Source organism: Apaloderma vittatum, unplaced genomic scaffold (assembly GCF_000703405.1).
Source record: "Apaloderma vittatum isolate BGI_N311 unplaced genomic scaffold, ASM70340v1 scaffold27673, whole genome shotgun sequence".
Classification (NCBI taxonomy): Eukaryota; Metazoa; Chordata; class Aves; order Trogoniformes; family Trogonidae; genus Apaloderma; species Apaloderma vittatum.
The window spans coordinates 2,432-29,199 of NW_009709163.1; the positions used below are offsets into that span (position 1 = coordinate 2,432).

The following is a 26,768-nucleotide window of genomic DNA, read 5'->3' on the forward strand; positions in this document are numbered from 1 at the left end:
CTAAACCTGCCCTGTTGCAACTTGCAACCATTCCCCCTGGTTCTGTCCCTAATTCCCTGTGAGAAGAGACCAGCACCAACCTCTCTACAATGTCCTTTCAAGTAATTGTAGAGCATGATGAGATCCCCCCTCAGCCTCCTCTTTGTCAAACTGAACAGACCCAGCTCCCTCAATTGCTTCTCAATCTAAATATAAATATCACTGCATGCCTAGGTCTCTATGCAGGTCAATGGTATCTGTGTTGTGTGCAAAATTACAGAGAATTAGTTTTGAGTTGCATGAGATGATAAGTGAAACAGGGCAGAGAGTTTGCCTTCTGTGTTTTATGCAGATCTGACCACATTGTGATTACTCAGCACTTAATCTTCAGCGGTTGCTGGTGAGAAAGGCGGTGTGGGCAATGAAGAAAATAAATTATATAGTTAAGTGCTGTACTTAACACTGTGACTAACGTTGCAATTAGCTTTGCTTTTCAGACAGCGAGGCCAGATGCCTCACACTAAGGATGATTTGCAGTAAATGTGTACAAATGCTGAGGTGTCCTGAACAGAGAATGTAAACTGGGAAGGATTATTAGTTTCAGAAATACCAGCTGGTACCAGTTGTACACAGAAGATGGTGCTAAATGGGCCCCCTCTAACTGCCCCCCAGGGACCAGCGCAGTCAACTTAAGGCTTGAGCAGGCTCTGGCCAGGCTCCAGGCTAGCAAGATGACTGCAGCTCGGAGCTCAACAGTTGATTTAATGTCACACTGGTGTAGAAAAACAACTGTACAAATAGCACTTTTTACTTTTATGAGAAGATTGTGTTGTGCCTGAGCGTTACATGATTTTCTGTGCACCTATCTCAACGGGATATCCTGACAGGAGTGCTGTTATTCCTACATTACAGATGGGGAACTGGAGCACAGAGACGCTGAGGCCTGGTATCTCAAAAAAACCCGAAAACCCTAACAACTTGAGGCATCTGCTGGTTTAAATGGGAAGTGTGGGATCAAATATCACAACAGATTGATGGCTGCTGAAATGCTAGAGATTAGAGAGCACTTGTGGCTGACCAGGGAATTTAAATCTGCTCTCGAGACCCAAACTAGTGCTATTCCTCTGTAGACTGAAGATTCAGAGTTGTTTGAAAACTAGCCACCTGGATCCTTAAACATTTCTGAAGGGTGCTGATTTTGCCGATTTAAGAAGAAAGTTAATAACTGACTGCTTGCACCGTTTTGACCTAACACAAAACTGCATGGACAAATACAATTTTCAGGCTAAGAGTTTTTTTCATGTCAAAAAAGGAGATGCTGGTACAGTAGAGTGGCCAGAATGATCCCTGTGCTGCTTCAAGCTTTGCTACTGTCACACAGAAATGATGCTGCAACCTTGCCAGAACCTGGGCAAGCAAATCTATGAGTCAAGTCTTGATTTCCTCTGATTCAGTGCTCAGATAGAGCTGTGCTGTGAAACCCCACAAGCTCTGCCATAACCGTTTTTGGCATTCGGAGTGATGCTACTCAAATGCTGAGAGGCTCTTACCTGGTGTTTTCCTACTGTTTTGTCTTGCCTTAAGACCTTACGTATGTATTTGTGGGCTGTATTAATAGCTGTAGCACAGACCAGCGAATGGGATACTGAAAATCCATGCCGGTAGAAAGGAAACGATCTTTCAAGAGCTGCGGAACGTGACATGCTACCTGTGGTGTTGGAGAATGAGAAATAGGATTGGAGCCAATAGCTATTCACGTCCATCGGCTTTTACATCCATCAGGATATCAGTGTTCTTCACTGAGTCACGAAAATTACTTCTAGAAGTGTAAAAACAAGATCTTGAAATCTCCTTTTGCTTAGCTGTCCATCATGTAAAAGGAAATTGAAAGGATGAGATCCCAGATGAAGCGTGGCTTTTAAATTGCATACATGACATGAAAACCTAATCTTATTTCAGACAGTGGCAGGATCAGATGAGTAAAATGGATGCCTTGATCTCAGGCTTAGAAGCAGAAAGGTTTGTTTTGTGGGTTTTTGTTGTTGTTGGGTTGTTTTTTTTTCCCATGGCTTTCCTCTGTGCAGGGCAACTGGGAAGAGGCAAATGTGTTTGGCTGCGACATTGCCAGGCTCATAGGGGTGTGCAGGGGTCCATAGATAAGTGTGCCTCACCACCTGGGTGCCTGCAGCCTTGGGTATCTGCCCGCATCACTCGCACATGTACGGCCTTCCTGGCTAATAAGAATTTGAGATTATTTTTTAATAATCAGCTTGGGGTACTTGCTTTGATTGCTGCAGGGTTTTTAATGGGTATCTTGTGGAAGCTTCTGTCTTATCAATTGATTAATTTCTTTGCTCATGATTGCTCATCTTCAGATGCAATTTGTAATTATTAAGTGACACGAGCTTTATTCTTTTCCTGTCCTGAAAACAGATTCTCTTTGGAATAGATGGGAGGTGAGGTATGGAGTCTGTTCTTTAGCAATCTGACCATCCCTGTGGGCCTTGCATTGCTTTTGGCAGCTACAGAGGGCCCCATAGCATTTTCACAACCATAAATATTTTTGAAGGTTACTCACATCCGTTACCTTTTAGTAAGTTTGGACAGGTAGCTCTAGCATATCTCTCGTGGTGCGTGGCTTTAATGAACAGGTGTGCTCTCTGCTCTGAAAAGGTTGTGCTCTGTAAAATGCTTTATTTCTTGCGCTTTGTGAATCGAAATGGTGAAATAGTTTTATCTCACTATATGTTGTTTGTTTTCTTTCAGTGAAGCCCAAAGGCTGGAGTTAGAAAGAAGACTGATGGCATACATAACGTCTGATGCATACCTGTAAGCCTATTTAAAAGCTTCTTACAGGTTATTGTATTTTAGCTACAAAGACTTGAGTATTATGGAATGCTTCTAGAATGTTACCTTGAAGTTTCTTTTGTAATAATCCATTTGTATTCATATGTTAAGTATAATGTAAGATTCATGTCTCTAAGTTATTGATGAAGTAACTTCAGCATTAACATAACTACCTTATTCTATTAATACCGAAATGTTATTATCTTAGTGATAACTGATATGCAGATCACCTTTGTACAGCTTTTAAAAAAATCTCTATAGCATAGTTTGTGCTAGAAAGTCCTAGGGTCTTAGAAACTGAAAGTTTTAGGAAGTCCTAGAGGATATCCTAGGTTCTGGTCCTGCTCATTGGATTATTTCTGCAGTACCTATTTATGTAAGTTGTGTGGTCAGTCTGTAAAAACAAACAAACCAAACCAACAACAAATGAGGGCTGAAAAGATTATCATCCGGTGTTTCTTTCCTCAAATGTGTTTTGTACAGCTCAGGGAGGTGACTTTTCTGTCTTGGCTTGAGGGACTGAGGGCTGGGTGCAGTAGTGGCCATTCTCTTTGGAACTCCTTTTAGAAAAGAGGGCCTTTAAGTTAGAAAACAAAGATGAAATTAAAGGAAAAAAGTGCCTGGACAGATGGGGAAATATGTGTACTTTGTTTTCTGTTATAATTTAATGTATTTTAATCTAACAGGCTATGAACTGAAGTTTCCGTGAAAATATTGGCATCTTGGGGGGATTTAGGTTGCAATTTCACCACTGATTTAAGCGGACCTGTAGGCAGATTTGAGACCCAAAGATTCTCCTGACTGCCCCTGGTTCACATTTTCCCTTTCTTGGCACTAACTCCCTTGTGGCTGCCCTCTAATCAGATAAGAAAATAGGTCTGGCGGAAAGTAAATCTGTTTTCTTAGATGAGTGAGAACTTGGTTTAGATGGATTTTCAGCTGGGTTACTCTTAGCCTGATTTGCCATGTGCCTGCAGAGCAGGTAACATTGGCACAAAAAAAAGAGGGGTTTGGTATGAGATCCTCTTTTGGTGACTGCGTAGATTTAGGTTGGCTTAAAGAAATTGTGGAACCACAGCCTTGATATTAGAATTTGTATGACTTTCAGAGCATGTTCTTCTAAATACAATTTTCTTCTTGACATCATGCGATATAAGTACCTAAAAAGTAATCCTTTTAAAATTATTTTACAAGCATTATTAATGTACTTATCCTTCTGAACTCTAACCCCTCTCTTAAAATGCAAAGTTATGTAGCAGGCATCCTGTCAATTGTATAGCATAGCTTTGGACAGTTGTGCAGAATAATGTATGCTCCTTTTGGGGGGACAGCTCCCACAGAAGTGTTAGTGTGCATGTGTCTGAAGAACAGTGATTGTGATGCATTTGTTTCATTTTCGTACTCTTAGTACAGTTTCTTTTTCCCCTGTAGAAAGAAACTAAGATACACGAGGCTGAAAAAATGCTTGAAAGAAATAGATGAACAACAAAAAAGAGCTCTTCTGTGAAACCAGGCCTTCTGGAAAGAGTTTGACCAATTTGAAGCTCATATGAAAGCTTCAACTTCAGCGATGATTCAGAAGATGGAAGTAACTTTCTATAAGACTTAATGCACTAGTGTTTACTGTTATTACAGGGTTGCTAAGTTGGTTTGGGCTGAGTATTATACGCCTCAAGACTTCAGACGTTGGTGAAATCTCATCGTATGTTTTGGAGTGCTTAAAGGAGTGGTGTTTGGGAATTTGAAATGAACCCAAACCCTGATAATACCCCACTGTAGCTACAGAGGTAGTCAGCAGTGCTTCACAGAGCTCTGCAGTCCTCTGAGTCTCTTGGAAGTGAGGGAGAACTGAGATCAGAGAAATGTGGAAATGGATCATGTGTTAGTGATAAGATAATAAATCAGTGTTATCTAGGTTAGGTCAAAAAGATGACTTCAGTTATAGTAGTTTTGTAAAGACTTTGTTATGAAACTATATTTTGGTAAGGCTTTTATTACTTAAAAATGCCCAAATATAGATGATGTAGAAGGTAGGACACAAACAAGCAAACTGTACTTTATATTATTTTTAAAACTTTTAATATGCTCTGGAAACTTCACTAGGAAGCATTATTGGGGCTTAGCTTGAAGCAGGGATGTGGAAACAGCAGTGTACTTTATTCTCTTTTTTTTCTACTCTCTGATTTGGCTTTCACTAGTTCCATGACAGCGAAGGGCAAGACACCCTTTGTACGCAGTTCCTTTCTTTCAGTAGATAAATGTATGACCTGAAGCGTGAGCTATCATCTTTTCTAAAAGAACTTCATTCCTTTTAACTATGGTTGTTAATGTTAATGCAGCGTCTAGTCCTTTCTGAATTCTCTGGCTTTCTATCACATCAGTGGCATCAGCATCTTCTCGCTTCATCTTACTAACGTCTACTTTAGACACTGTCCTTTGGGGTGTCTGTGTGATTTTTTTTTTTTTTCCCCCTTCTTTTATTTTATTTTTAATTGTTATGCAGAGCAGGACCAGGGCTTGCTGTGATGTTAGGTTTCCCCTGTTGTTTTTATGGATTTTTTTTTTTTTCTAAGCAACCTTCACACACACCAGTTTGACTAGCTGTAGGTTATGCTGGTGTGAGTCGCAGCTGTGCCCTGTGTTGATCTGCATGCAGGGCTTCCACTCGTTGCATCCATTATGATGTTTCTGTGCCATCCATTTTATTTTTGCCAGGTTAGACTTATTTTTCTGAGCTGTTGAACAAAGCACAGATTACACATCCTCTGTGCTGCAGTTATGAAAAGCCCCCATAAGAATTATGGAGTGTGTAATCATTTAATCTATCATGGAAGTACACAAAAAGAAATTATTGCTATTTTCTCTTATTTTTTCATAGTGTGAGAATGCCCCTTAGGAGTGCTTCATCATAACTATATGCACTGTTTATTATGTGACTATAGCTGCCAAAGCTTTATTTCTCAAAGATTTGCCTGGTTTTTTTGGTCTTTTTTTGCTTGTGTTTGTGTGTGAGAGTTTACTCACTCACTTCTGGGAGTGTAAGTAAATTCAGTCATGCTTTCTGGACAATTTGGGAGTTGAATGTTGAGTTTATTGTGGGCATCTTTAGTTCTCACGGGGTTAGTTTTTTGTTTCTTAAGATTTCACATTTACACTTCTATGAGCAGCTTCTGTTACCTGGGAAATAGCAGACTTGCTGAGTGCACAATTGGAGTGAAATGCAGAGCTGGTTAAGTTAATTATGGTAAAGATTTGTTTTCAGGCATGTTACCTGATGCAGAGTAGGTATTGAAGTGCTTTCATTCAGGGCCGATACAACTTCTTATTGGGGTTTACAATTACTAACAAATGGGATTAATTATAGGTGCTGCATTTGCTTGGCTTTTAAGCAGTAGTCCTCCTCTGAATGCATTACATTTGGTCAATTAAACAATGTAGAGGAGGTGAAGTCGGTTTACGCAGTTGTTTGTTAGTAACACTACAGAAAGTTCCCTTTCATGCAGAGTTGCTCTTTATACATCTGCCATATATTTTTCCTTGTTATAGCTCAGTGAGTTGTAAGATATGATGTATGTGAAACAAAAAACTGAAGCTCATTTCATCCCGACGCAGCGGAGTCGTTTGGATACGGCAGGAATAATTTGGCATTACAAATACTAGTCAGGGGGGTGAAATAAATTGGAGTCAACAAGTTATTGCTCTTTTGTAGGACGCTAAATTACATGAGTGAGCAAATGTGTATTAAAAACCTGCAGAAGATTGTGTACAGGCCACGTTGTTTGTTTAAGGGAGTGGAGAAATTAGGAGAAAATGAGATCACTGGCTTTGTAAGTGTAGTCCAAGTAGAAAGCGCTGCTAGGACGTTACATTTGAAAGTGCACTGTTTGTTGATTTGGGGTTTTTTTTGGCCTTCAATTTTAAATAATGGATTTGTTCACATTTAGGCGTGGTACAGAAAAGAAATTAAAAGCGCATTATCGCTTCAAGAGGGTAACTTGTCAGCAGAAGGTGACAAGGAAGAAGAATACAGCAAGCAGGTAACATGAAGAAGGGGGGGAAATGTGTTTGTTTGGTTTTTTTTACACTGATGTGCTTTCCTCTGAGCTGCTGTACGAAGAGGCAGGCATCGCTAAGCAGTCTTTGCGTGGGGATTTTTATTGTGGCATTTGTAGTGTGAAATGTTGTTTAGTGCCTGAGTGAAGTAGAATAACCTGGGTAGAACATGCAATTGTTTCAGCCAAAGAACTAGAATTAAAAAGAAGGGAGAGCTCTAAGTGTTAGTGTTCGCCTTCATGGCAGTTTTTGTGATTCCTGTGCTGAGTAGTGTGAAAACGGTCTTGACTGAGGAGGGAATGTTCTTAATGAATGATATTTTAAAAAATACAGCAGTCGATTCATGCGGCGTGTTTATAATTTTATGCGTTTTGACCTTTTTTCAAAAGAAGCAAAGGAGATTGCATATCTAAGTAACAGACAAAAAGACTGACAAGGAATACTTAAATATATTCTGCTATATATCTGCAGTAATGCAGGCTTCTAATCCCTCCTCCTATCTCCATATAAATGATACAGTTCAAGACCATAGCTGTTTTCTTCGCTAAAAGCAGTAAAGCTCTTTTAGATGAAATGTCTAAAAACATCTTGTAATAACTTGGAGCATGCTGGCAAGAGTAGTCACTTGTGACTATGTGTGAAACCCCCTCAGCTAGGCGATATTGTAATAAGCAAAAATGGTAGCATCACTCCATTATTCAGAAAAGCCAACAGCATGCTTGTCCCTTAGGCTACAGCATTCATTAAGAAAAGCTTACTGGGCTGAAAGCTGGAAACAGATGATAACAGGATATGATTTTCATATTTAATGCATTCCTTGGAAGAGTATGTGTGCTGCAGATTGATAGAAGAATCAACTGCTACTTTACTAAAAGACTTTCTAGTTTGCCCTATAGCTACCGATGGAATCATTCAGCCAAGAAATTAACTTTTTCTCCTTTTACCTGCTTTATATATCTGCTAAGCAGGCTGCCTGGCTGCCAGTAAATGTTATTATGCAGTTAAATGTTTGGTATTTAAGACTCTTATCAGAAAAGAAACAGAGGCCACACTATTTTGTTTTTATAGTAGGGGGAAGGTTTTCAGTTTTCTTTCTTCAGTGCATTAGCAGTTGTTAATCTGAGTTTACAGGAAGTTTTCCCCATAGATTAAAAAGTTAAAAACCTTGAATTTAGAGCATTCTTTAAACTGTAATGTACAAAGCAACGAACCCATGCAACCTTGACCTATATAAGCAGGCCTCCAGCAGTTTGCGAATTACATTTTTAATTCAGATGTACATGAAAAGGTGAGGTTATTTTGGAATGCTAGATTCTTCAATTAAAAACAGTAGGTGTAGAAGACATGATTTTTAATCTATGGAAAAGTTTACATAAATACTAGAGCATCAGAGGTTCACGGTGTGACTTAGCTTTTGGTCAAAACTTAGCAGGTTTTGGACAGTACGAGAACTTGGTGCTTACCCAAATATGTTGCTTTGCAGTTAGTAGCTTCATTGTGGACTCTGTCATCCCCCTTCTTTCTCCTTCTCATCTCCCTCAAATGCAAGGATAACTTCAGCTAAATTGTGCATCCTTATGCCTCGTTTATGTGCTGTTTCTCAGATCTTACTCTGTAACTTTTTTGGGGGGGGACTGATTGTGCCCATTTTCCACCACCTTCACCTCCCTTAAAATCTCCAAAACAGATGAGTTTGTTCCCGGCGATGTGGCACCAAGTCAGTCATAGGGAATGCATGCAGTTAGCAGGTGCTATACCCAGGATACACAGCATTGCAGCTTGGAGCTGGTTTTATTTACCAGCCACTAGTATTGTAATGGTTTCCTTCAGGCTAGTCAGGGTGCTGGTGATCGTGTGATAACCTCATGAGTGATGTGTCCTGGAGACCAAGAAGGATAATCACAGAATCAGTCTTCTAGAGGAGGTCGGTATCCTAGCTTTCACATGGTCGTCTACTGCTGGGGGAGACTGGGCCCTTTTGTAAGTCCTAACGGAAGGGATTTTTTTGCTTTATTCTCTTCAAGACACTTTAATGATAACTAAAAAAAAAAATTATTACTGGAGGAAGAAGCGAGGAGCCTGCACTCTGCAACCAAAAAGAGGATTGTAAGTGTGCTTTGTGCAGAGACTTCATTTAACTCCTGGCTGGAGTGACATGAAGTTCAGTAATTTTGTTGACAGTTTCAGGTAAGTCATCTACACGTTTTTCCTGTTTTGACAGTACAAACAACACGTAGACCACGTTATCTGTTGAACTTTTGATTTGAGAATGCAAAGGCGATGTCTTCATCGGTGATTATTATTTTTTTTTTCTGCAGTCAAAGAGGAACTTGTTTGAGATCTGCATCTGCTGTGACTGTGCCAAGCACTTGTAGTTGTTTGAATTGCATTTGTTTTGGAATACTACATCCAGGAGCTGCTAAATCTGTCAACGTACTCGCTAGATGCATTTTAAAGCAGCAAATACAAGACCCAAAAAGTAATTAGGAGGAACCCAAGAGGAGTGGTGATGGAATAAGCTCTGAACTTAATCTGAGTAGCAAACCTTTACTCCTTCTTAAGATAACTTCATGGCTTTTTGTTCTGCTTCTTGTTACGTGGAATTTGAGCTTTTTTAATGAAACTTGGTCACAGACTAGACAAGTTGCCTTTGTTCCCTTTAAGCTGGGCTTGGCAGCTGACTTTGTGTGAGAGGAAGAGGTCAGGCAATGAAAGAGGGGAGAGAGGTGTGGAGGTGACTGTAAATTGTCCTGCTGTGATTTAGGCTGAAAAATAAGCCCTGCTTAGTCTGAACAGTGGTATTATGATAGCTAATTTTGGCTTTGTATAAACTGGTGGTGACCTTTTTGTAGTAGTAATGGTGGTAGCCACTCCTCCTAAATTGTTCTGATTGAGTAGGTTTACAAATTAAAAAAGGCAAGCATTAAAACACTGGGATTTAGAAACAGAGTGGTTATACTCTTGGAACTATTTTTATGCAAGTTCAACAGTTCTTGGAGGAAAGTGCCATTTAAAATGTTTCTGCTTGGTGCCTCAAGTTGACTTGTGGTAAAAGCGATTTCATCTCTGTGATGTTAACTGAGTAGTTGTTCTTCTTCTTTGGTGCAATTTAACAGGCAGGAAAGAGCAGAAGGTTAAAAATGAATACAGTGGGGTCTGCCTCATTATTTGCTTTGTTTCCATGCTGTGAGCAAAGCTGGATATATAGACAAGTAAGCAATGGCAGGTGTGGGTTTCACACTCTCTGGGGACTCTTCCTTCTGCTGGTACCTCCTAGAGAAGATCATGAGAAGGTTGCAAGAAATACATGCCAAGTATTTCTCTTGTCATAATACTATAGAAAATGCTTGAATTTTGTGACACTTTTCTCTCCAGAAACCCACATACCATCCTCTAGAAGCTCTGTTTGCAACATACTCACTGTTTTGCTTCCTTAAATCTTCTCCCACTTGTGTTTTGCAGGTGCCACAGGTTGGAAGACAGGCAGGAATCGGCCTGATGACAGCCGTGCCAAGAGGACTGTATCACCCAGCAACAGTCTTTATGGGGCACCGCACACCAGCTGTCTCAGCTTCTGGGGATTTGGGCACGTGGCAGAAACCCCCCGAGCCCATAGAGAGCTGCTTGGCACCTGACTTGCCTCCGTCCTCTCCACCACTTGAGGGGCTTGGTGCAGAGAGCAGAAGCGCTAGTTCAGAGAGCGATGGAGCAGCGAGACGAAGGGATCAGGCCAACAATGAAGAAGGCTCCAAGCAGCTCATCTCCTCAGCGCCTGACCCTAAACCAGCCACTGAGGACGAGGAACAGCTGCAGGGAAGCATCTCAGGTGTGGTGGGATGCGTGCCTGTCTGCTTCGGCTCCATGCTGGGTCATGCTCATCCCAGTCAGAGCGATGCCTCCAGCTGCTAGTTTCTTCTATTCCTTTTTCTAAGATCTTGCAGAGATACTCTCCCTTGCCTTGCCAGTTAATGTAGTGATTTTCAACTTAAACTAGTTTTCTAAGCCCCATAATAGCTGCTATAATGATGCTATTTAGAGTGGAAATAGGGCAACCTAATGACACAGGTGCTCCTGTTCTCCTGTAACCATTGAGGGTTTTTTTTAATAGAGGAAAGCTGGTGTCCCCATCAGATGCCCTTCTGTATTTCTCATGGGTTTTCTGACATCTTCCTTGAGGGTTTTTCCTTTCGCATTCCTTTTTCTTTCTCTGAGGAATTTATTTGCCTCTTTTTCTTTCATCTGATGCATTTGCCACTTCTTTGTTTTAATGAAAGCCTGTCCTTACTCGTGTTGGAAGGAGACAAGTTGAACCTGGCTCTAGGCTCTGCAAAGCACAGCTTCCTCCCTGTAGGGAAGCCTGAGGTGGCCAGCATCGTGCCTGGGAAAGAAATACTCGTTTCATTTCTGGAATGCAGTATCTCTGCCTTTAGAGAAACTGTACGGTTGGGTTCAAAATCAAAATGAGTGTTTTGTCAAACAGCCTGGTGATCACCTCAGACCACCTGGGGGCTCTTTGTGTCTGTCTGCTGCCAAATATGTGTTGTGAAGTGAATGAGTTGATGCGTTCCAGGGCAAATCTTGTTTTCCCCAGGATAATGAAGCAACAAAATGACCCCTCTTACCCCCTCCTCCCTCCACAGCTGGAGAAAAAACTTTGTTCCTTTCCATCCTCATTTCCCAGCAAGTGAGGGGATGACACTTAATTCAGAGATTTGGAAATGAGGCAAAGAGAGTCTGTCCTGGCACCAGCTACTGATTGGCATAAACTCCAAGTGATGCGGTTCCAGTGAACTGCATGACCAAGACAAGCAGAAATGCTGGGTGCTGTAGTGTTAGTGAGGTGCAGATGCTGATTCCTTTAAACCCATGGTGGATTTCATGGAAAACGGGGAATTTCTGTAGCGATACTGATTTGTTACAGCGCTAGCTGGTCCCTTAACTTTTGGCATTCTGTAAAAAGATAAAGTAGCGTGTATGTGTTGTCTTAGAAATGTGATTCAGCCCTGTACTCTCCTCTTTTAGACAAGGCAGCAGTGTTCCAAAATCTCTAGATGTGTTTCTTTCGCAAGTTTTAAAAATGTGAACAATGTCAGCTTCTTCAGGTGCACTTTTTCCCCCTTCAGAAAAGCTTTTTTCAACTTTTCTGTGTCATCATTCCTCTGGAGATGATTTGGTGAAGTAGCCTGATCTTTGTAGGGGTGATGGGTTTTAAGGAGTGCCGGGTTTGCCTCCTGTCTGCCGGGAGCTGCAAACCCGAAAGGCTGGAGCCTCCCCGGACTCCCCCTTGTGAGAGGAGAGCAGAAGGACACGAGGCCGTGAGCAGGGAAACCCAAAGTGAGGGGAGTGCAGAGGGATGCTCATTCAACATGGGTTAAGTGATAGAGGTGAACAAAATCATAGGTAATATTAGTTTAATTCTGTACGCTATTATGTAATCCTTGGTCCTGCTAATGCCTCGGAAATAATTTTTTTATTATTAATCCTTTTTTTTACAGGACCAAAGCCTTACCTGAGGACTCATAAGAGGGTGAGCTGCGAAGGCAGCGATGAGCTCCAAGTCCTGGGGAGCACCGAGGAGGTGATGCTGAGCACTCCCAACGTGCTGTCAGCTGGCTGGGAGCGGGGCAGGGATGCCTATGCTGCAGAGGGTTCCCCACCAGAACCACCAAACCCTCCCTCCGGGCAGGAGGAGCCGTCAGGTACCCCAGCGCTGGCTGGGTATGTCCTTACGTATTTTCTCTGTGCTGGTAGTCGTGCGTTAGCGTATGCCCTGGAGGCCGTTCTCACAGCTTGGCTGATGTATGAGTGGGCAAATTTCTTACTTACTTGGTATCATGCTGTCTCTGTGCTGGTGGTTAAAGGACTTTAGGTGTTTCATTCGGGTCACATGTGGAGAAGGTATGTTTGTTGTTCCATCCCCCTTCACTCCGGCTGCCCTGCTGCAGCCTGACCCTCCAATTTTGTGACTGCTGCCTTTCTCCTGCCTACTCTCCATTTGCAGCATACTTCTCTTTTGTTGTCCTCTGTATCCTGAACACCCTTCTCCCTCCTCACAGTGTTCTCCTGCTCCCACTCACAAAAGAAATACTGAAGAAAGCCTTTTCTGCAGGCATGTGGTGCATTCCAGCAGGTGCCATTCCCCTCGGAAATAGTGCGGGCGCTATTCATGTGCAAGATGCTCCTGTTAAAGGGTGGTTAGGTGGTGGCTGTACACTGGGAGGAGGTCACATACAAAAAAAAAGCCCACTGTGTTTTACCACTGTAGAATGAGGAGTACTCTTTGGCCAGCTGGGTTTTGTTTTTTTCTGATTTGGTTGTTTGCAGCTTTTTTAAGTTGCTTAATGTATCTCTTCTTCCCAAATCTGTTGTTGTGTTGTCTTAGGTACCGATTTCAATATTGGTATGTATTTTAATAGGTGACAGTTGAGCAGAAACTAGTGGCCATCAGCATACACTTCTGTAACCTTATAATTTCATGTTTGCATCAGACTGTTGCTTGCTATGGAAACGTCATCTAATTAACATCTAAATAGCTTGTATCTGTTTTTTCTTTTGTATAACACCTGTTAATCATAACACTTTGTAGAGGAATTTTGCAGAGTGCCTGCCTTTACTAGAGAAGTCAGAGCTGAGCGACAGTAACTTAACCTTTTGTTCTCTCCTTGTCGAGGCTAGTGATGCCTTGCTGTTCATAAGCTGATGAAAATACTGTGCAATGCTCTTGAAGCCCAGCTAAATTATACAAAAGGTTTTCATCGCTCGCATTATCTCCGGAGCATGACTGAAGCCAGAATGCGGAGGTTTCCTCTAGCATTATGCTGAGCTGAATGCCTCCGTTTCTCAAGGCCACAGAAGTGAGATTGCCACTGTTAGCTCTTTCTGCAGAAAAGATACAAATTAGCTGTTTCTGCAGAAAAGATACAAATTTTAATTTGTTTTTACCTGGAAATTAAAACCCATGTGAAATTGCAAGAGACACAGCTGTGGAAGATCTTGTGGAGGGGTAAACAGCCTTTCTGTTGTTGCACTCATAACCGGGGGGTGGGCTTTCCAAGCCCATCTTCCCAATGCACGTGAAATTCAGTGTCCATACTTGAGTCCTGCAAAATAATTCATGAACTGAAAGCCTTGGGGAAAAGTTTCCAAGTTATCAGTGCACAAATTTCAATTGTATAAAATACATAAACTATGAGAATGTAACTTTTTCTTTGCTCTGAATATATCATGCTAGAGATTGAGAGAATGAATATTATCACAGGTCTTGTGATGTCCCTTCAGTCCATGTATGTTTTATTTTACAAAATTCCTGTGCTGACCGAAAAAATATGCTGAAATTATGCAGAACTATGTATATTTGTCATCTTAAATTGAAATATCTGTAGCTTGGACTTTCCCTAATGCAGCGGTGTCACTGTTGTGGCATCTGAACAAAGTACTGTTCCCTCGCCTGTCATCTTTGGACCATTTGTCATACACTTTTGGTATATTATTTGAAACTAGTACAAGTGATGGGAATTGAAAGGAGCTTTCTGCTTGCCAAGACCACAGCTTATTCGAGAGGCAAAACAGTCATCGTTGCATGCCAGGAAGTCACAAGTTTACTTTTTTTGAGAAGACACATTTCCTACCTTATAGCAGAGATGCTGTTGTCTTTTTATGGATCTTTGTGAGGGGGTTTTCCCCCCCGCCCGCAGTAAGTGTTTGCAGGTCGTGTTTTACTTCTGGGCGGGTTCAGCTGAGTCTCATATAGCTTTTTCCAGCTGGAAGAATGGTTATCGTGACAACATCATTGAGGTGTCAACCAAAGAAAGGTCATATTGCTATGAAAGGCTGTTTAGCATATGGTTTGTGCCTTGGTTGCAGCCCTTGGTAGGCTGCTGTGATTTTGCTACCTTAGTTTATTAAAAATTACCATTTTTTTACCCAGTAACTTCTGCATTTCCGAGCACTGCTGGGTAGGTGTGTTGGTCAGGGGCTGTCTGCATGCATTTTTCTGACCCATCCTGCCAACTCAAACCCAAGTGAGAGCCTGGGCTATGTCTTTTCCTGCTGGTGAGCAGGAGGGGACTTGTGTGAGAGCACCCTAAAGGCACCTTATCTCCCCTCCTGCCAGGTGAAGACACTCATAGTTCCCATCCTCTACTGCTCGATGCTGGTCTGAAAAAAGGTGAATGGCTCCATATCTTCTTACCATTTCTTACGGCACCCGGCCCTTTCTTTAAGGGCTTAAACCCAGGGGCAGGGAGGGGAGAGGGTCTTGGAGAATTAGGATGGAGAAAGATGATGACTATTTTAACGCCTGTGCTGAGGGGGTGGAAAAAGGCAGAGCTTATGCCTGTGCTGCTTCAGCTGCATTGAAGAGGACTTAGCACAGATGGATTGTGCATTACAAAATGTAACACATAATTCAAGCTGTCAGCTTAATCAGACTGTTTCCAGGAAGCAACCTGTAAAAGAGAAGGACCTCTTGTTTGCTGACCTCTGATCCGTAGCCTGCTGCAGATTGTCATACATTTTGTTTTTCTTTATGTTGGTGTCCCTTCCTTCCCCTTCCCTTTTTATTATTGTATCCCTCTCGAGTGGCACCCTGGAAGGACCACCCAGCGGGAGGAAAACAATGGGAAACGAGCTGACCGCTAAAATAGAGGGTTTGTAAAGACTGGGCAAAAAGAAAAAGCACTGTTTAACTGCATATGTGATCTCCCTGGTATTGTTTTGCTTATTAAATGTCTAGGAAACTCAGCTAAAGGCACTTAATTGTTCACTGTTGCCCAACAGCGTGATGGAAAGCACAACTTTTGCTGCAGCTTAGCGCGACTGCAGAAACAATGCCTGATTTTGTGCACCATGCCTTGCTCCTGAGGGAATGTAAACCCAGTTTAACTGTATAAATATGTCAGCTTCTACACATGGAAAAAAAGTAATCTTTATTTTCCTCGTGAGGCTCTGTGGGTGCAGGCCCAGCTGGGGCATTGCTGGTGGAGACCTGGCCAGGAAAGTCCCCAACAAAGCAGGCAGCCGTCCTGGACCTGAATAGCCATTTACACCTCTGTTCAAGGATTAGTCTGCTGTATTGTTTAAGTACTCATTTGCATCATTATAGAGGTGCAGCTTCATCAAAACCCATCTGAGGTCTCAGTTATGTCCCCATACCTGTAGGTGGTCACCAGATTTATTTCGATTGTGGAGGTGAAGGAATTAAACTACTTAGTGTGGTGTAATTTCAGTGCAGGCCCTTGCTGATTTTTTTTGGTGGCTTGTGCTTTTTTTTTTTTCTTCAGAGCTTGAGCAATTTGTTTTGTTTTTTCTTTGAAAAGCTAAACAGATGATGTCTATTTTTCCAACTGGTATGACAGGAATGTATTTAAAATACCTGCAAGCCAGGTCACTCCCAACCCCTTTTGCTGTCCATCCGCAGGTACAGCGTGATGCCGACGGGACTCTCTCTGGATGTGGTGGCGAGGACGAGCCCCTGGCACCAGGTGCTCTACCAGGGCGAGCACATGGGGACAGTGGAGCCGATCAAGTGAGTGTGACTTGCCTCAGCATCCCCCTTCTCTTCTTGTTTGCTCGCTTACGTAGAGCTTGTAATGATTTTGTTGTTGATCATTTATATGCTTCTAATTTAACTCGGGTGAGCAGTGGCGAGAGGCTGTTACTGAGCGGCTTTGCAGGAGCCCCATGAGATTTAAAGTGATGATCTTTGCTCTTGCTGTGACAAATTGCTGGTGAAAAGAGCGAGCGGGTTCCTGCAAACAAACCTTGCCAGTTGCTAAGAGGCCTTCCACAGTTTTAATGTTGTTGGAGGGCTGAAATAATGGCACTCAGTTGCGTACAAAAATTACTCCAACAAATACTCTTTCCTAAATGTAGCACTTTTTGCAGCCTTGCTCCACAGATCCCATAGGTGAAGTAAATACTTACTTCCAAGAATGAGAGCATCCTCTTAGCTAGTCATGATAGTATGATTTACTGAGGTAGATGACAATAACCAGAAAAATAATTCTTCTTTAAGGTAAAAGAGCAAAGAGAATCACCAAAAGCCAGGTCTTAACAGAACCAGGGTCAGAGAGCCCTGACTGTCCCTCCACTGCACAGACGCTTAATTACAAGAACTAGGAGTTTTATTTAAAATTATAGGTCAACCTCCATAAACTAGTATTCTTGTAAGTACTTGATGGTTAGAGGATTTCAATGGGATTAGGAGGAAGGGTTCCTAAACTGACCTGGCCCTTCCAGCCTACCACTGGAGGTAGATTCCTGCAGCATAACCGCTTTGGCCGCGGCATAGCAGGGGCTGCCCACAAAAGAAGCAGCTTCACCGAGTGGATGTGCACAAGTTCCTCTCTCCCCGTCAAAACAAAGGTGTGAGATCAAACCTGACATTTTTGAAGTGCTGGATTTGACTTCACTGTCCTCTGTCCTTCCCAGAGAGCATCATGGATGTTTCTTCCTCCGGGGTGTCCCGTTAGCCAGGAGAAGTGTTAAAGATTCTGCCTCCAAACTGATGCTGTCTCTCTGGGCTTTAAATAAACATTGCATGTAATACCTGCTCTGTTTTGTAGCTTTTGTAATGGGGCCGTCGGTCTGGGAGAAGATGACCTTGAAGCATGTGAAGCGGTCGTCCTTCATCAGCTTCGGGCATTATCACAGAGCACGCTGAATGGCTGGCTCCCACCTGAGAAAACACTTGATGCTGAAGGTAGAGCGGTGGCTGAAAAGCAAACCAGGTATTGCAGGCACAGGACTTGGTGTGGGTGTGATGAGCATGCTTTTCTTCCCTCCCCAAGCCTGCTCTGCCTCTCTAGTGCAGAGAGGCCAGACCTCCGATTGTACAGGAAAATGAAGATGTTTGAGCGCTGATCTTTACGCATCTTGGCAGCAGCCATGCGACTCAAATGAGAACATCAAACAAATTCATTACTTTCCTTTTCATTCACTGATAGTGAATCTTATTTGGCCAGACAGCAGCACTCGTGCTGGATCCCCTTGTCTCACCCAGTCCACAGTGTCTCCCACCCTAGGCTGCTCAGGCAGTGAAGGAAATATATTAACTTCAGAGACCTCTTAGCTGGTAATTTCTATGATCTTCAACATGAGTCTCAGGCTCGTAAGGATAGGGAATGTAATTTTGAGAAGCAAATTGTTTTTCTGTGAAGCAGAAGATGCGTGTAGCCTTTAAAAACAATAAGCTGCAGTTATTCAAAATGGGACTTTTTGTTCTTTTTCTGTGCGTATGCCACAAGGACAAGCAAGAATTAATTTTCTTTTTTTTTTAAAGTCTCGCTAATACAGTAAGAAAAACAATTTCCATCTTTCTTTCTTAGCTTCTGTCTAGACCTTCCTCTCTGTTAGAGGCTCAGCAATGCTCAAGTGTTAGCGGGATTGGGGCTCTTGTGAGTGCTGAAGAATGATCTATTTAACTATACCTGGTTCTCCTTTCGAGGCCGGTACGCCTGTGAGCACTAATAAGTTGTTGTATTTCCCAAATGGCTTCTTAGGGACAAACACTTGTGGATTTAATTGAAATTTACTTCTCTGCTCGTGGAACTTCATTGGAGCAACTGGGAAAAAACAAACATCTTCGGCAAACAAGATAGCAGTATTTATATTTCAGCATGAAAGGGCACTTTTGCTCAAAAATATTAACAATAACTCTGAGGGCAAACATAAAAAAAGCTGAGTCTGGGGTGTTGGGTGCGCAGCAGAATACCTCATGGAGTATGTGAGGTCTCCCCACGACTCTCACTTTGGATGTTTTTAGGAGAAAAAGCAGGAATTAAGGATAAAATGGGCAATGGCTTTTAGTGCTGTGTCCAGATGAACGAGTAGTGCAAGTCATGTGCATGGGGAGCTCCCACTAATGACCCTTGGCTTGTTTCTTAGGCCAGAGCAGCCGCAGAACGTGGACATGCCGTGGACTCACTTGAGCAACCACGCCTTGTTCTTGAAAAAGCACCAGGTTCAGCTCCTGGAAGAGGTGGCGACGATGTTTGAAGGCCTGCTGGCTTCCAGCGAGGAGGTGCCGCACAACCAGGTTAGCGTTTGCATCTAATAATATCAAAATTGATGACACCCAGAGACTAGTTTTTACTGTTAGGGTGAGACATGATCCAGGGTGTGGGCTTTAAGGGGAACGACAAGTATCTGTTCATTAATTGGCCTTGCCAATTGCTAGGAGGAGATAATATGAGCTCTTCAGTTGTCTTGGGGCAAACACAGCACTTCAACCTTCATCACACTGTATGATCACATGAAAAAGCCAGTCTCTCGAAAGTCTCCAGGAGGGTGTTTGTTTCCCACCCTTCAAACCAGTTATTTATTTAAACAAGCTCACACATTTGCTGTGGTGTGAATTTATCACAAAGCTTCTATCATCTATCTTTCTCTGCCAGCTTAGAAGCTTTTTATCATGAATGATGTATTTTATTTTTTTTTAACAGTTAAGTTTGCTACACTGGCTACACATTTTACATTTACAAATAGTAACATGCATTTTACAAATAGTTACATGCTCACTCGTTTTTAAAAAAATGTTATAAACTAACTTTAAAAAATAAATAAATTATATTTGGCATTCTGTAGACCTCTGAGCACCCTGATTGCCTTTGCTGCAAACTCAGGAGAGCTGGGACCCTGGCACCGAGGGGGTGACATCCCGGCTGCTTGCAGTGAGAACGGGAAGCTCTGCCAGGCAGCCTGCTGGCTCTGCTCCAAGAAATATTTGCTAAAAATACTTTTCTTCCAACTTTCAATGAGAAATTAAAAAGCAGTTTGAAGTGCTTTGGTATGTCCTAGTTTTAATAGCGTTTCAGACAAATAGTGAAGATGGAATATTTCAGTCAGTGACACACTTCCAGTTATAGCCAGAGTAACTTCTTTTTCTGTATGTGGCTAAGTAATTTGTATTCTGTCCTTAAAACATTCAGTCAAGTAGAAGAGATGAGCAAGGAACGTATCATTGCACTGGTGACAGATAAACAAATACTGTACATAAATTTATAAATGCGTGGAAGAACTTGTGCAAAGTCAAAGCTCGATAACGCAAGCTTTGTGGTGAATATACGTGGCAATAATCCGTGTGTTGTTGCATGCTCCTGTGGCCCACACATGCATGTAATGTTTATGTTACCTATGAAGCAGATCCAGTCAATTAAATGTAGTGCAGGGTACATCCTCTATGTTATTTCCAAGCAGGCTGCATGGAGCGGGATAAACCTAAATTATACAACATGCCTGTACAGGACCAGTTGCTTTACTGTAAACATGCATGTAAAGCATACAGGAAGTGAACTCGTAAGTGATCTTCTTAAATATTTACAACTCCAAAGTTTGACTTTTTGGCCCGTGTTGATGACTTCTTTCTCTGAGAGCTTAAAGATCTGTCAAGAACCCTCCAGGCTGCTGTTGCAGTGCAGCCAGGCACCAAGGTGGTAATTCAACATCTAACAAAAACACCCAGGAAACAGATTACGCTGTGAAGTATAGATTAGCCTAAACATATGATGAAAAACGCTGGAGGCGAAGGATAATTGGGCTGTGGCTATTTTTACTTTTTTAATGCTGCAGGCTCTACCGGTGTTGAGGGAGGTCCTTCCAGAAGAGTGTGGGGATAGGTCATCTCTTCAGAGCAATGAATCATCTTGCAATCTGCCAGCGATCCTGAGCGACGGCGGGGAAATAAAGCAGGCAAACCATGCTCCCCAGCTCACCGTTGCGGGAGAGCAAGGTAATGAGTGTTAAAAGGTCCAGCTGCACTCTCGTTGTCCTGCTCTGCACATATGTATTTTCTATCTGAATCTGCAAGGGACCGTGATATACCAACTGGCAAATTAGTACATATTTGTAAGGACCTCTAGGGGATTTTCTTAAATATCTCAGTATCACTTGGCATTCTCGTTAGCTCTACGAGTGCCTACCACGACTACTTTTTCTCTGCGGGAGGAGAAAAGCAAGCTTTGTGGCTGTTACTGAAAGCAGATCTATAGCTGTGCATATATGTAAAAAAGGTCTGCCGTTTAGAAATTGTGAGGGGTGTTTATTGCTTTCTGTTATAAAGCCGTATCACAGAGTAAATTATCAAAAATAAAAGGACTCCTGAGAAAGGTGTGCGGTGCTGTTTTGGAGCTTAGAAAGCGAATGAGTATGTGAAAACCCAGTTAATTTCTTTAGATGAGGAAGTTCTATTTGTCCGATGTAATAACCAACAACAGCAACTTGCTCAGTCTGCTCTTGGAGCATCCCTTACATCAAAGTCCGGAAGAGACAGGCAATTAGGTCGCAGTGCTCTTTACACAGAAAATGTAAACAAACTGCTTTAGGCCTCCTAAATTCATGCGACTTTTATCCACGGAGGAGATGGAGACTTTGATTTAGACTAATTTTCGACAGCGGGTATGATATACACTGCCGCTGTCGGGCTGCAGGAGGAGATGGCAGAGTTACTGCCAGTTGTTTGTTTCCTAAATCCCATTGGGTCTTAAATAATTTAAGACATTTGGTTAGCTTGTCCTTTTCTCCGGGAGCTACAGAGAGGCAGGGTAGCCTCGCATGCGAGGAAAGTTCACAGTAGGTGCCACTTTCAAGAACGGTAATGGATAGCTTAGATCAATAAACAAGAGATTACAAAAGTGAAAAATTAAAGGGAGTACGGTTTGAAAGCAAGCAAACCAGTCTGATCATTGCGACTTTGAAATATGTTTCATTATAGTGTGTTCACATCCCGAAGTCACAAGCTGGTGTGGAGATGAAAGCAAGGAAGAAAACGTGGTCAAAAAGATTCCTATTACAGGTAAAAGCAATGGCTGGATCCAGTATTCAACTTTATTATGTAATCAAAACCTGGCGTTTTAGCGGTCTGGGCCCACTAGCAGTGAGTAAATTCGGCTACTACATACCAAGCGCAAAGATTAAATGTAAGATCATGAAGTCCACACTGATGTTAACATAAACCAAGATGGCAAATAACAGCACCTATTTAATTCCTTGTAATCACGTTATACATTTAAACCATGTGGATATCCTGTAATTTAGCCTTCCAGGTCCTGGTATCAGTGTTACAAAGGTCAGTCTCCGTGGGGAAGATCCAGTAATTATATGGCAAACTACAGATGTTTCCGTTTTGATTCTTTTCTTTCCTTGAGTAATTGAATGTGTATCATTAGAATAAGCGCAGGGAAAAAACCTGGCGAGCCGGGAAGCCGTACCTCTGCTACAAAGCTGCCTGATAACGCAAAATTTTTAGCAATAAGGTTTTATTTAGATGTGTTCAGATCTTCCCGCAGCAGATGCATGAGGCTCGCTTAGGATCCCGAGACGTTGCCACTCTTCAGTCCTGGGGTATCAATAACATGTTAGTATTCAGGGCAGGGCCCTTGGCCATGAGTCTCAGTTTGCTTTTGCCCAATTTTTGTAAAGTGATGGGCTGCTTCCATATAAATTTTGATGTTTGGCTAAATATTTATTTATGCAGATGTCTTCTTCTGACAGAAAGGTGAGAGGGCATCTGCTTATGCAATGCTCGCTGTTGCTTTTCTGTTCTTTTACGGCTCCAAAATAGCCTGTCTTTCCGAGAGCAATTCATTTCTCTATAGAGGTTTTCCTCTGCTGCTTTTTGAGCCTAATTTGCAGCTGGAATATAAAAATCAGCTTCTTGTTTTTCTGAATTATACTGCAGCAATAATATTCATATATTAGCCCAATAAAACTTCAGGTTTATATTTTTACTAAAGAATAAATTCTTTCCATCTTCCTGCTTCTTAAAGCATCCGTCAGTAGTGCACAGCAATGTGTTTTAAAATGTGGATTGCATTGATTTTTTTTCAGAGGAATTAAAAACCAATTAATTTTTTTCATGAAGCAGAACACACTTGTCATTCAAAAGCTACCCTAAAATTTTGCAAATCTTGGGATTGGGTTGGTTTTATTTTTATGATCCAAGAGGATTCAAATTTGAAGGCTGGGCTTTTGAAGTTCCCTGAGCTGCAGAGAGAGCCGCCAAGGACTGTGTTGGGAACCGTGAGTCCCTCCAGCTGATGCCATCGCTGGTCCTGTTTATTTTATTTTTTTAATAAAGGATAATGCTGGCTCTTGAGTTTGGATCTCTGCAGCTGTCAGTGCTCTGGTTTGCTTCTCCACACCTTGGGTTTTCTGACTTCCTAGTCCTGGTTTAGCTGTGATTTTGCACATAGACTTGTCAGGGAATTCTCTGTTACTGGGGCCACACACCGGTGCCCTTCTTATTTGTAAAAATGCTGAGAAACTCTCCCTAACCTAAACGCTGAGACCAGTAACTTCAGTTTACACCCAGTTCTTTCTGCATCTGCTTTAGTTACTGTTTTGCTGCAGCCTGTTTCCAGCAGCCGGCAGTGGCGTTGTCTCTGGGAGCGAGGCTTTTCATATCTCACTTGAAAGCAAAGTTGCCCCTTTCAGCACGATTCATCTTCAGCCCGTGATCTTCTCCAGGCTTCTTGTTCTCTTCTGGCTCCTCGGCCTCCCAGCCTGTCGCTTTTTTCCCTTTTGCTCGTCATTATTTTCTGTAGGCTGTGGTCCTGGAGCTCTGAAATTGATCTGCACCTAAAATAGAGGCAGCATCTTTGCGCGTTGAGTTTTGGTCTCAGGTGACTTGTTGTAGGGCTTGGCTTTGTGTTTTTAGATGAATCGGTATTTCATGTCCATTCTATACGTGATCCTTTTGCTATGCAACTTTTTCTAAGCTTAAGGATGCAAATTTTGGTGTGGTTTTTTTCCAGTGCTTGCTGCATTCTTTTAAGAACTCCAAGTGTTGGTTTGAAACTCTGGAAGCCTTGGAGCTTTGAGGTTTTGATGGACTTTGTGTTGAGAGCTGGGTGGATGTGCTTCCAAGCGGTCTTCTGTGATGGCCCTTTGTGAATGCTTCTGTAGTTAGCTATTAACAACAGTCTCATTTTATACGAGGTTGTATGAGGATAGAGGAGGAGATGTAAACTTGTGCTTATTTTCTTTGTGGATTCTTTGTTTTTTATCATGGGAAGACATGTAAAAGAAATTGTTCAGGTTTTTGCTGCTCCTGAGGTAGGCAAATAACATGAGATTAAAAGGAGAGGATAAAACCCATTATTTCTTGTTTTCCTGGACAACTGTTCAAGAGTCTCCCTTATGAGTAGGAAACTGCTGATTTTATTGAAGGGGCAAGTTTTTAGTATCTTTATCAAAACCAAATTCTTTTTCTACCCTTAAGTCTTTGATTTAAATAGAATGAAAGCTATAAAGCATTTGAATAAAAATGGCATTTACTTCTCCACTTATGAGGCTTCGTTTCCAGCTACTCTCCAGGTAGAAAATCTCCAATATAGGAATAAAGAGGGAAAAACTCTCTTTAAAAATCCCAAAAATGAAACAAACCCTTCTTCATATATCATAAGGGACATGAAAGAGCACGAGTCCAATTCTGCTTTCCTTTTTAGGTCACCTTTAATGAGCCAGTCGTCCTGCCAACACTTTTCCCACACCCACGCATCCTTCCCAGCGAGGTCGTCCTTTGAGCTTGAAGTTAAAAGGTTCCCGAGGTTCCACTTGGAGTGCGCTAATAAAGGCGTTAATAAGTCTGCCCAACTTTTGATTTGATACCAACCCATTCGCAACCTTTGTTAGCAACGAAAGTTTGTCTGTACGTGATTAGTTGCTGCTGCTGTTGTGCTCTGGCAGAGTTACCTTGGCACGGTGTAAGATTGTCCATTTTCTTAGATGAGTTTGAATTATGTACTCCAGTAGCTGGTATTTTATGCCACTCAACTGAAGTTCCTGAAAGACCTCAGAATCTTTTTATAATTATTAATTTTGGGTGAAAAATTTGTCAATCTTTAAACAGAAGCAGCAGCTTTTAGATATATTCTCACTAGGTGGCTTACTCCTCTGGGATTTCCTGAGTCCACTGGTAATTGGTGTTAATGTGGTGGAGGAACTTGTTCTGCTTTGAAGTCCCTTTGGGCAGGAAGTATTGTTAGTTTTTTTTGGTTTTGGTACAGGACCTAGCAGTGTGGCAGCCCAGGCCTGCCAGGACTTCTGAATGCAAGCACAGTGACTACTGCCAAAGTAACTAAAACAACACAGCTTGCAGGCTCAACTCATCCTGATAACATTCATTTCAGGGCATTCTTGGCTTTGAAGGCTAGTGACGGCTGAAATACCCAAGCTGCTAACTATTTTATTGGCAATAAAAGTGCACAGAAAAAGTAAAGTTCCTTCTGAGAGGTGTAGGCTCTCATTTGCATGCAGGAGGAGGACGTGGATACGTGTCTGGGTTGAGTTGGCGAAAGCGCTGGCATCTTTTGCCCTCCGTGTCGCTCCGTTTGCATTAGGGGATTATTGATTGTTATTGGAAATAATGCATGATAGCTCTTTACAGCTTTCAAGTGGCATACAAAGTGCTCTTGTTCCTCTCCTGGGAGAGCAGCACCTACTATACTGCTTCTGTGGCTGGCTTACAGGCTTTGTCGCTTAGGGTGAAGATTTCTCGCTCATTCACTGACTCTATGGGTTACACATACACACACACACACAGCGCTACTTCTGTCTTCCCAGTCTGCATTTTAAAAACCAGCAGCAGCCCTGTGAATTACCTTTCCTGTTTCCAGACGGGCAGGGCCAAGCGTTGGAGATTGTTCGCAGAAAGACGATTTGATGTCTGCAGATGACTTTTCTATGCTGGGACACCAGCTGCAGTGAAGGTCTTTAATACTGGGTTCAGTGTTTAAAAAGCATAGGCTTCTTCCTCTGCAAGAGGGTAATACAGTTAGGGAGGTATAATTGTTGCAAGTACAAGGCCAAGATTTTCCTTATCTTTTAATTTGCAAAAAATGGCCTTTTTTTTTTTTTTTTTTTTTTTTCTTTAAATTGATAAATGCTGCAATCTAGGCCCCAGGGGCAATGCACAGAGAAAATACCTTCTTTTCAGTTCTGTCCTGGTATAGTATGTTCTGGGCTAAAGATCACTTTTGACCCTTGGGCAGAACAAAATAATAGTGCTTCATTATGCAACAATGGCATTTATTTCCTGGAATTGTTGGCTAATGAAGAAAGCTACATAGATTTTATTCAGAACAAAACTGTAAAAGCTGACACTGGATCTGCTTTGACCTGTACTGACTGCACAATTAGTGCAAAATTGAAAAGTGGGGGGTATTTTTAACTAATAGTGGTATCGCGGATCCTTTTCTTGTCCTGAGTGGAGGGAACAATGCAGAGGGACAGAGGCATGAGGAGAGCGGTGTCGTCTGGGAAGCTCCAGCTCCCGTTCTGCTGCAGTATCGCTCCGACAATGGGATTAAGAACTCTGCATAATTAACGTCCAGAGTTGAGTTTGAAGGCACTGATCTGCAGAAGGGCTTTATGGTAGGATGCAGTTGTGTCGAGAGCAAAGTGCTAACGGGTTTTCTCTCCTAGCAGCGTATTTCCCATACTTTCTCTGCCCTGCGCGGTGCACCCATCGCTTGGGCGGCAAAGCAAGTTTGTTGCCGCATGCCTACGGATTCCTAGAAGGATCTCCCGAGCGTGTAGGGTACGTAGGGTGTAAGTCAGCACAGAGATGCTCGAGGAGAACCGCAGGACTAATTGGCAAGGCAGCCTGGTGTAGCTAAAGCAGAAGTGGGGATTGGTAGCCTAGCTTTGTATTCTAATTGACAGGTGGGACAAAGCTGGGCTCTAAAGGGCCTGAAGGGTGAAGAACAAGTACTTGGTGTTGCTCTTTGATGTAGCACAGGAAGGGGAGCCAGTGCAGGCACAGAAAGCATGGTGGAATGGGCTTTTGAGGCTGGTAGGGAGAGCTGCACGACTGCAGTGCCCTGATTTGAGTTTTGGGCAATGCTGGCAAAGACCTGGACTTTGAAGTGTCGACTGGTAGTGGCTCTGCC

The 26,768-nt window shown here is 42.3% G+C and overlaps 1 protein-coding gene across 1 annotated transcript in view; it reads left to right on the top strand.

Annotated features, from left to right (window-relative positions):
• Positions 1-2,745: 2,745 nt before the first annotated feature.
• KIZ (kizuna centrosomal protein) overlaps positions 2,746-26,768 on the top strand; it is a gene marked incomplete at its 5' end in the record, with an annotated part of 32,552 nt that continues 8,529 nt past the window's right edge. Inside the window, 10 exon segments of the mRNA XM_009866823.1 lie at positions 2,746-2,808; positions 4,258-4,414; positions 6,771-6,863; positions 10,342-10,705; positions 12,375-12,597; positions 16,298-16,405; positions 17,445-17,609; positions 18,766-18,916; positions 20,449-20,608; positions 21,590-21,670. Of these exon segments, the coding sequence (XP_009865125.1) occupies positions 2,746-2,808; positions 4,258-4,414; positions 6,771-6,863; positions 10,342-10,705; positions 12,375-12,597; positions 16,298-16,405; positions 17,445-17,609; positions 18,766-18,916; positions 20,449-20,608; positions 21,590-21,670 (1,565 nt within the window).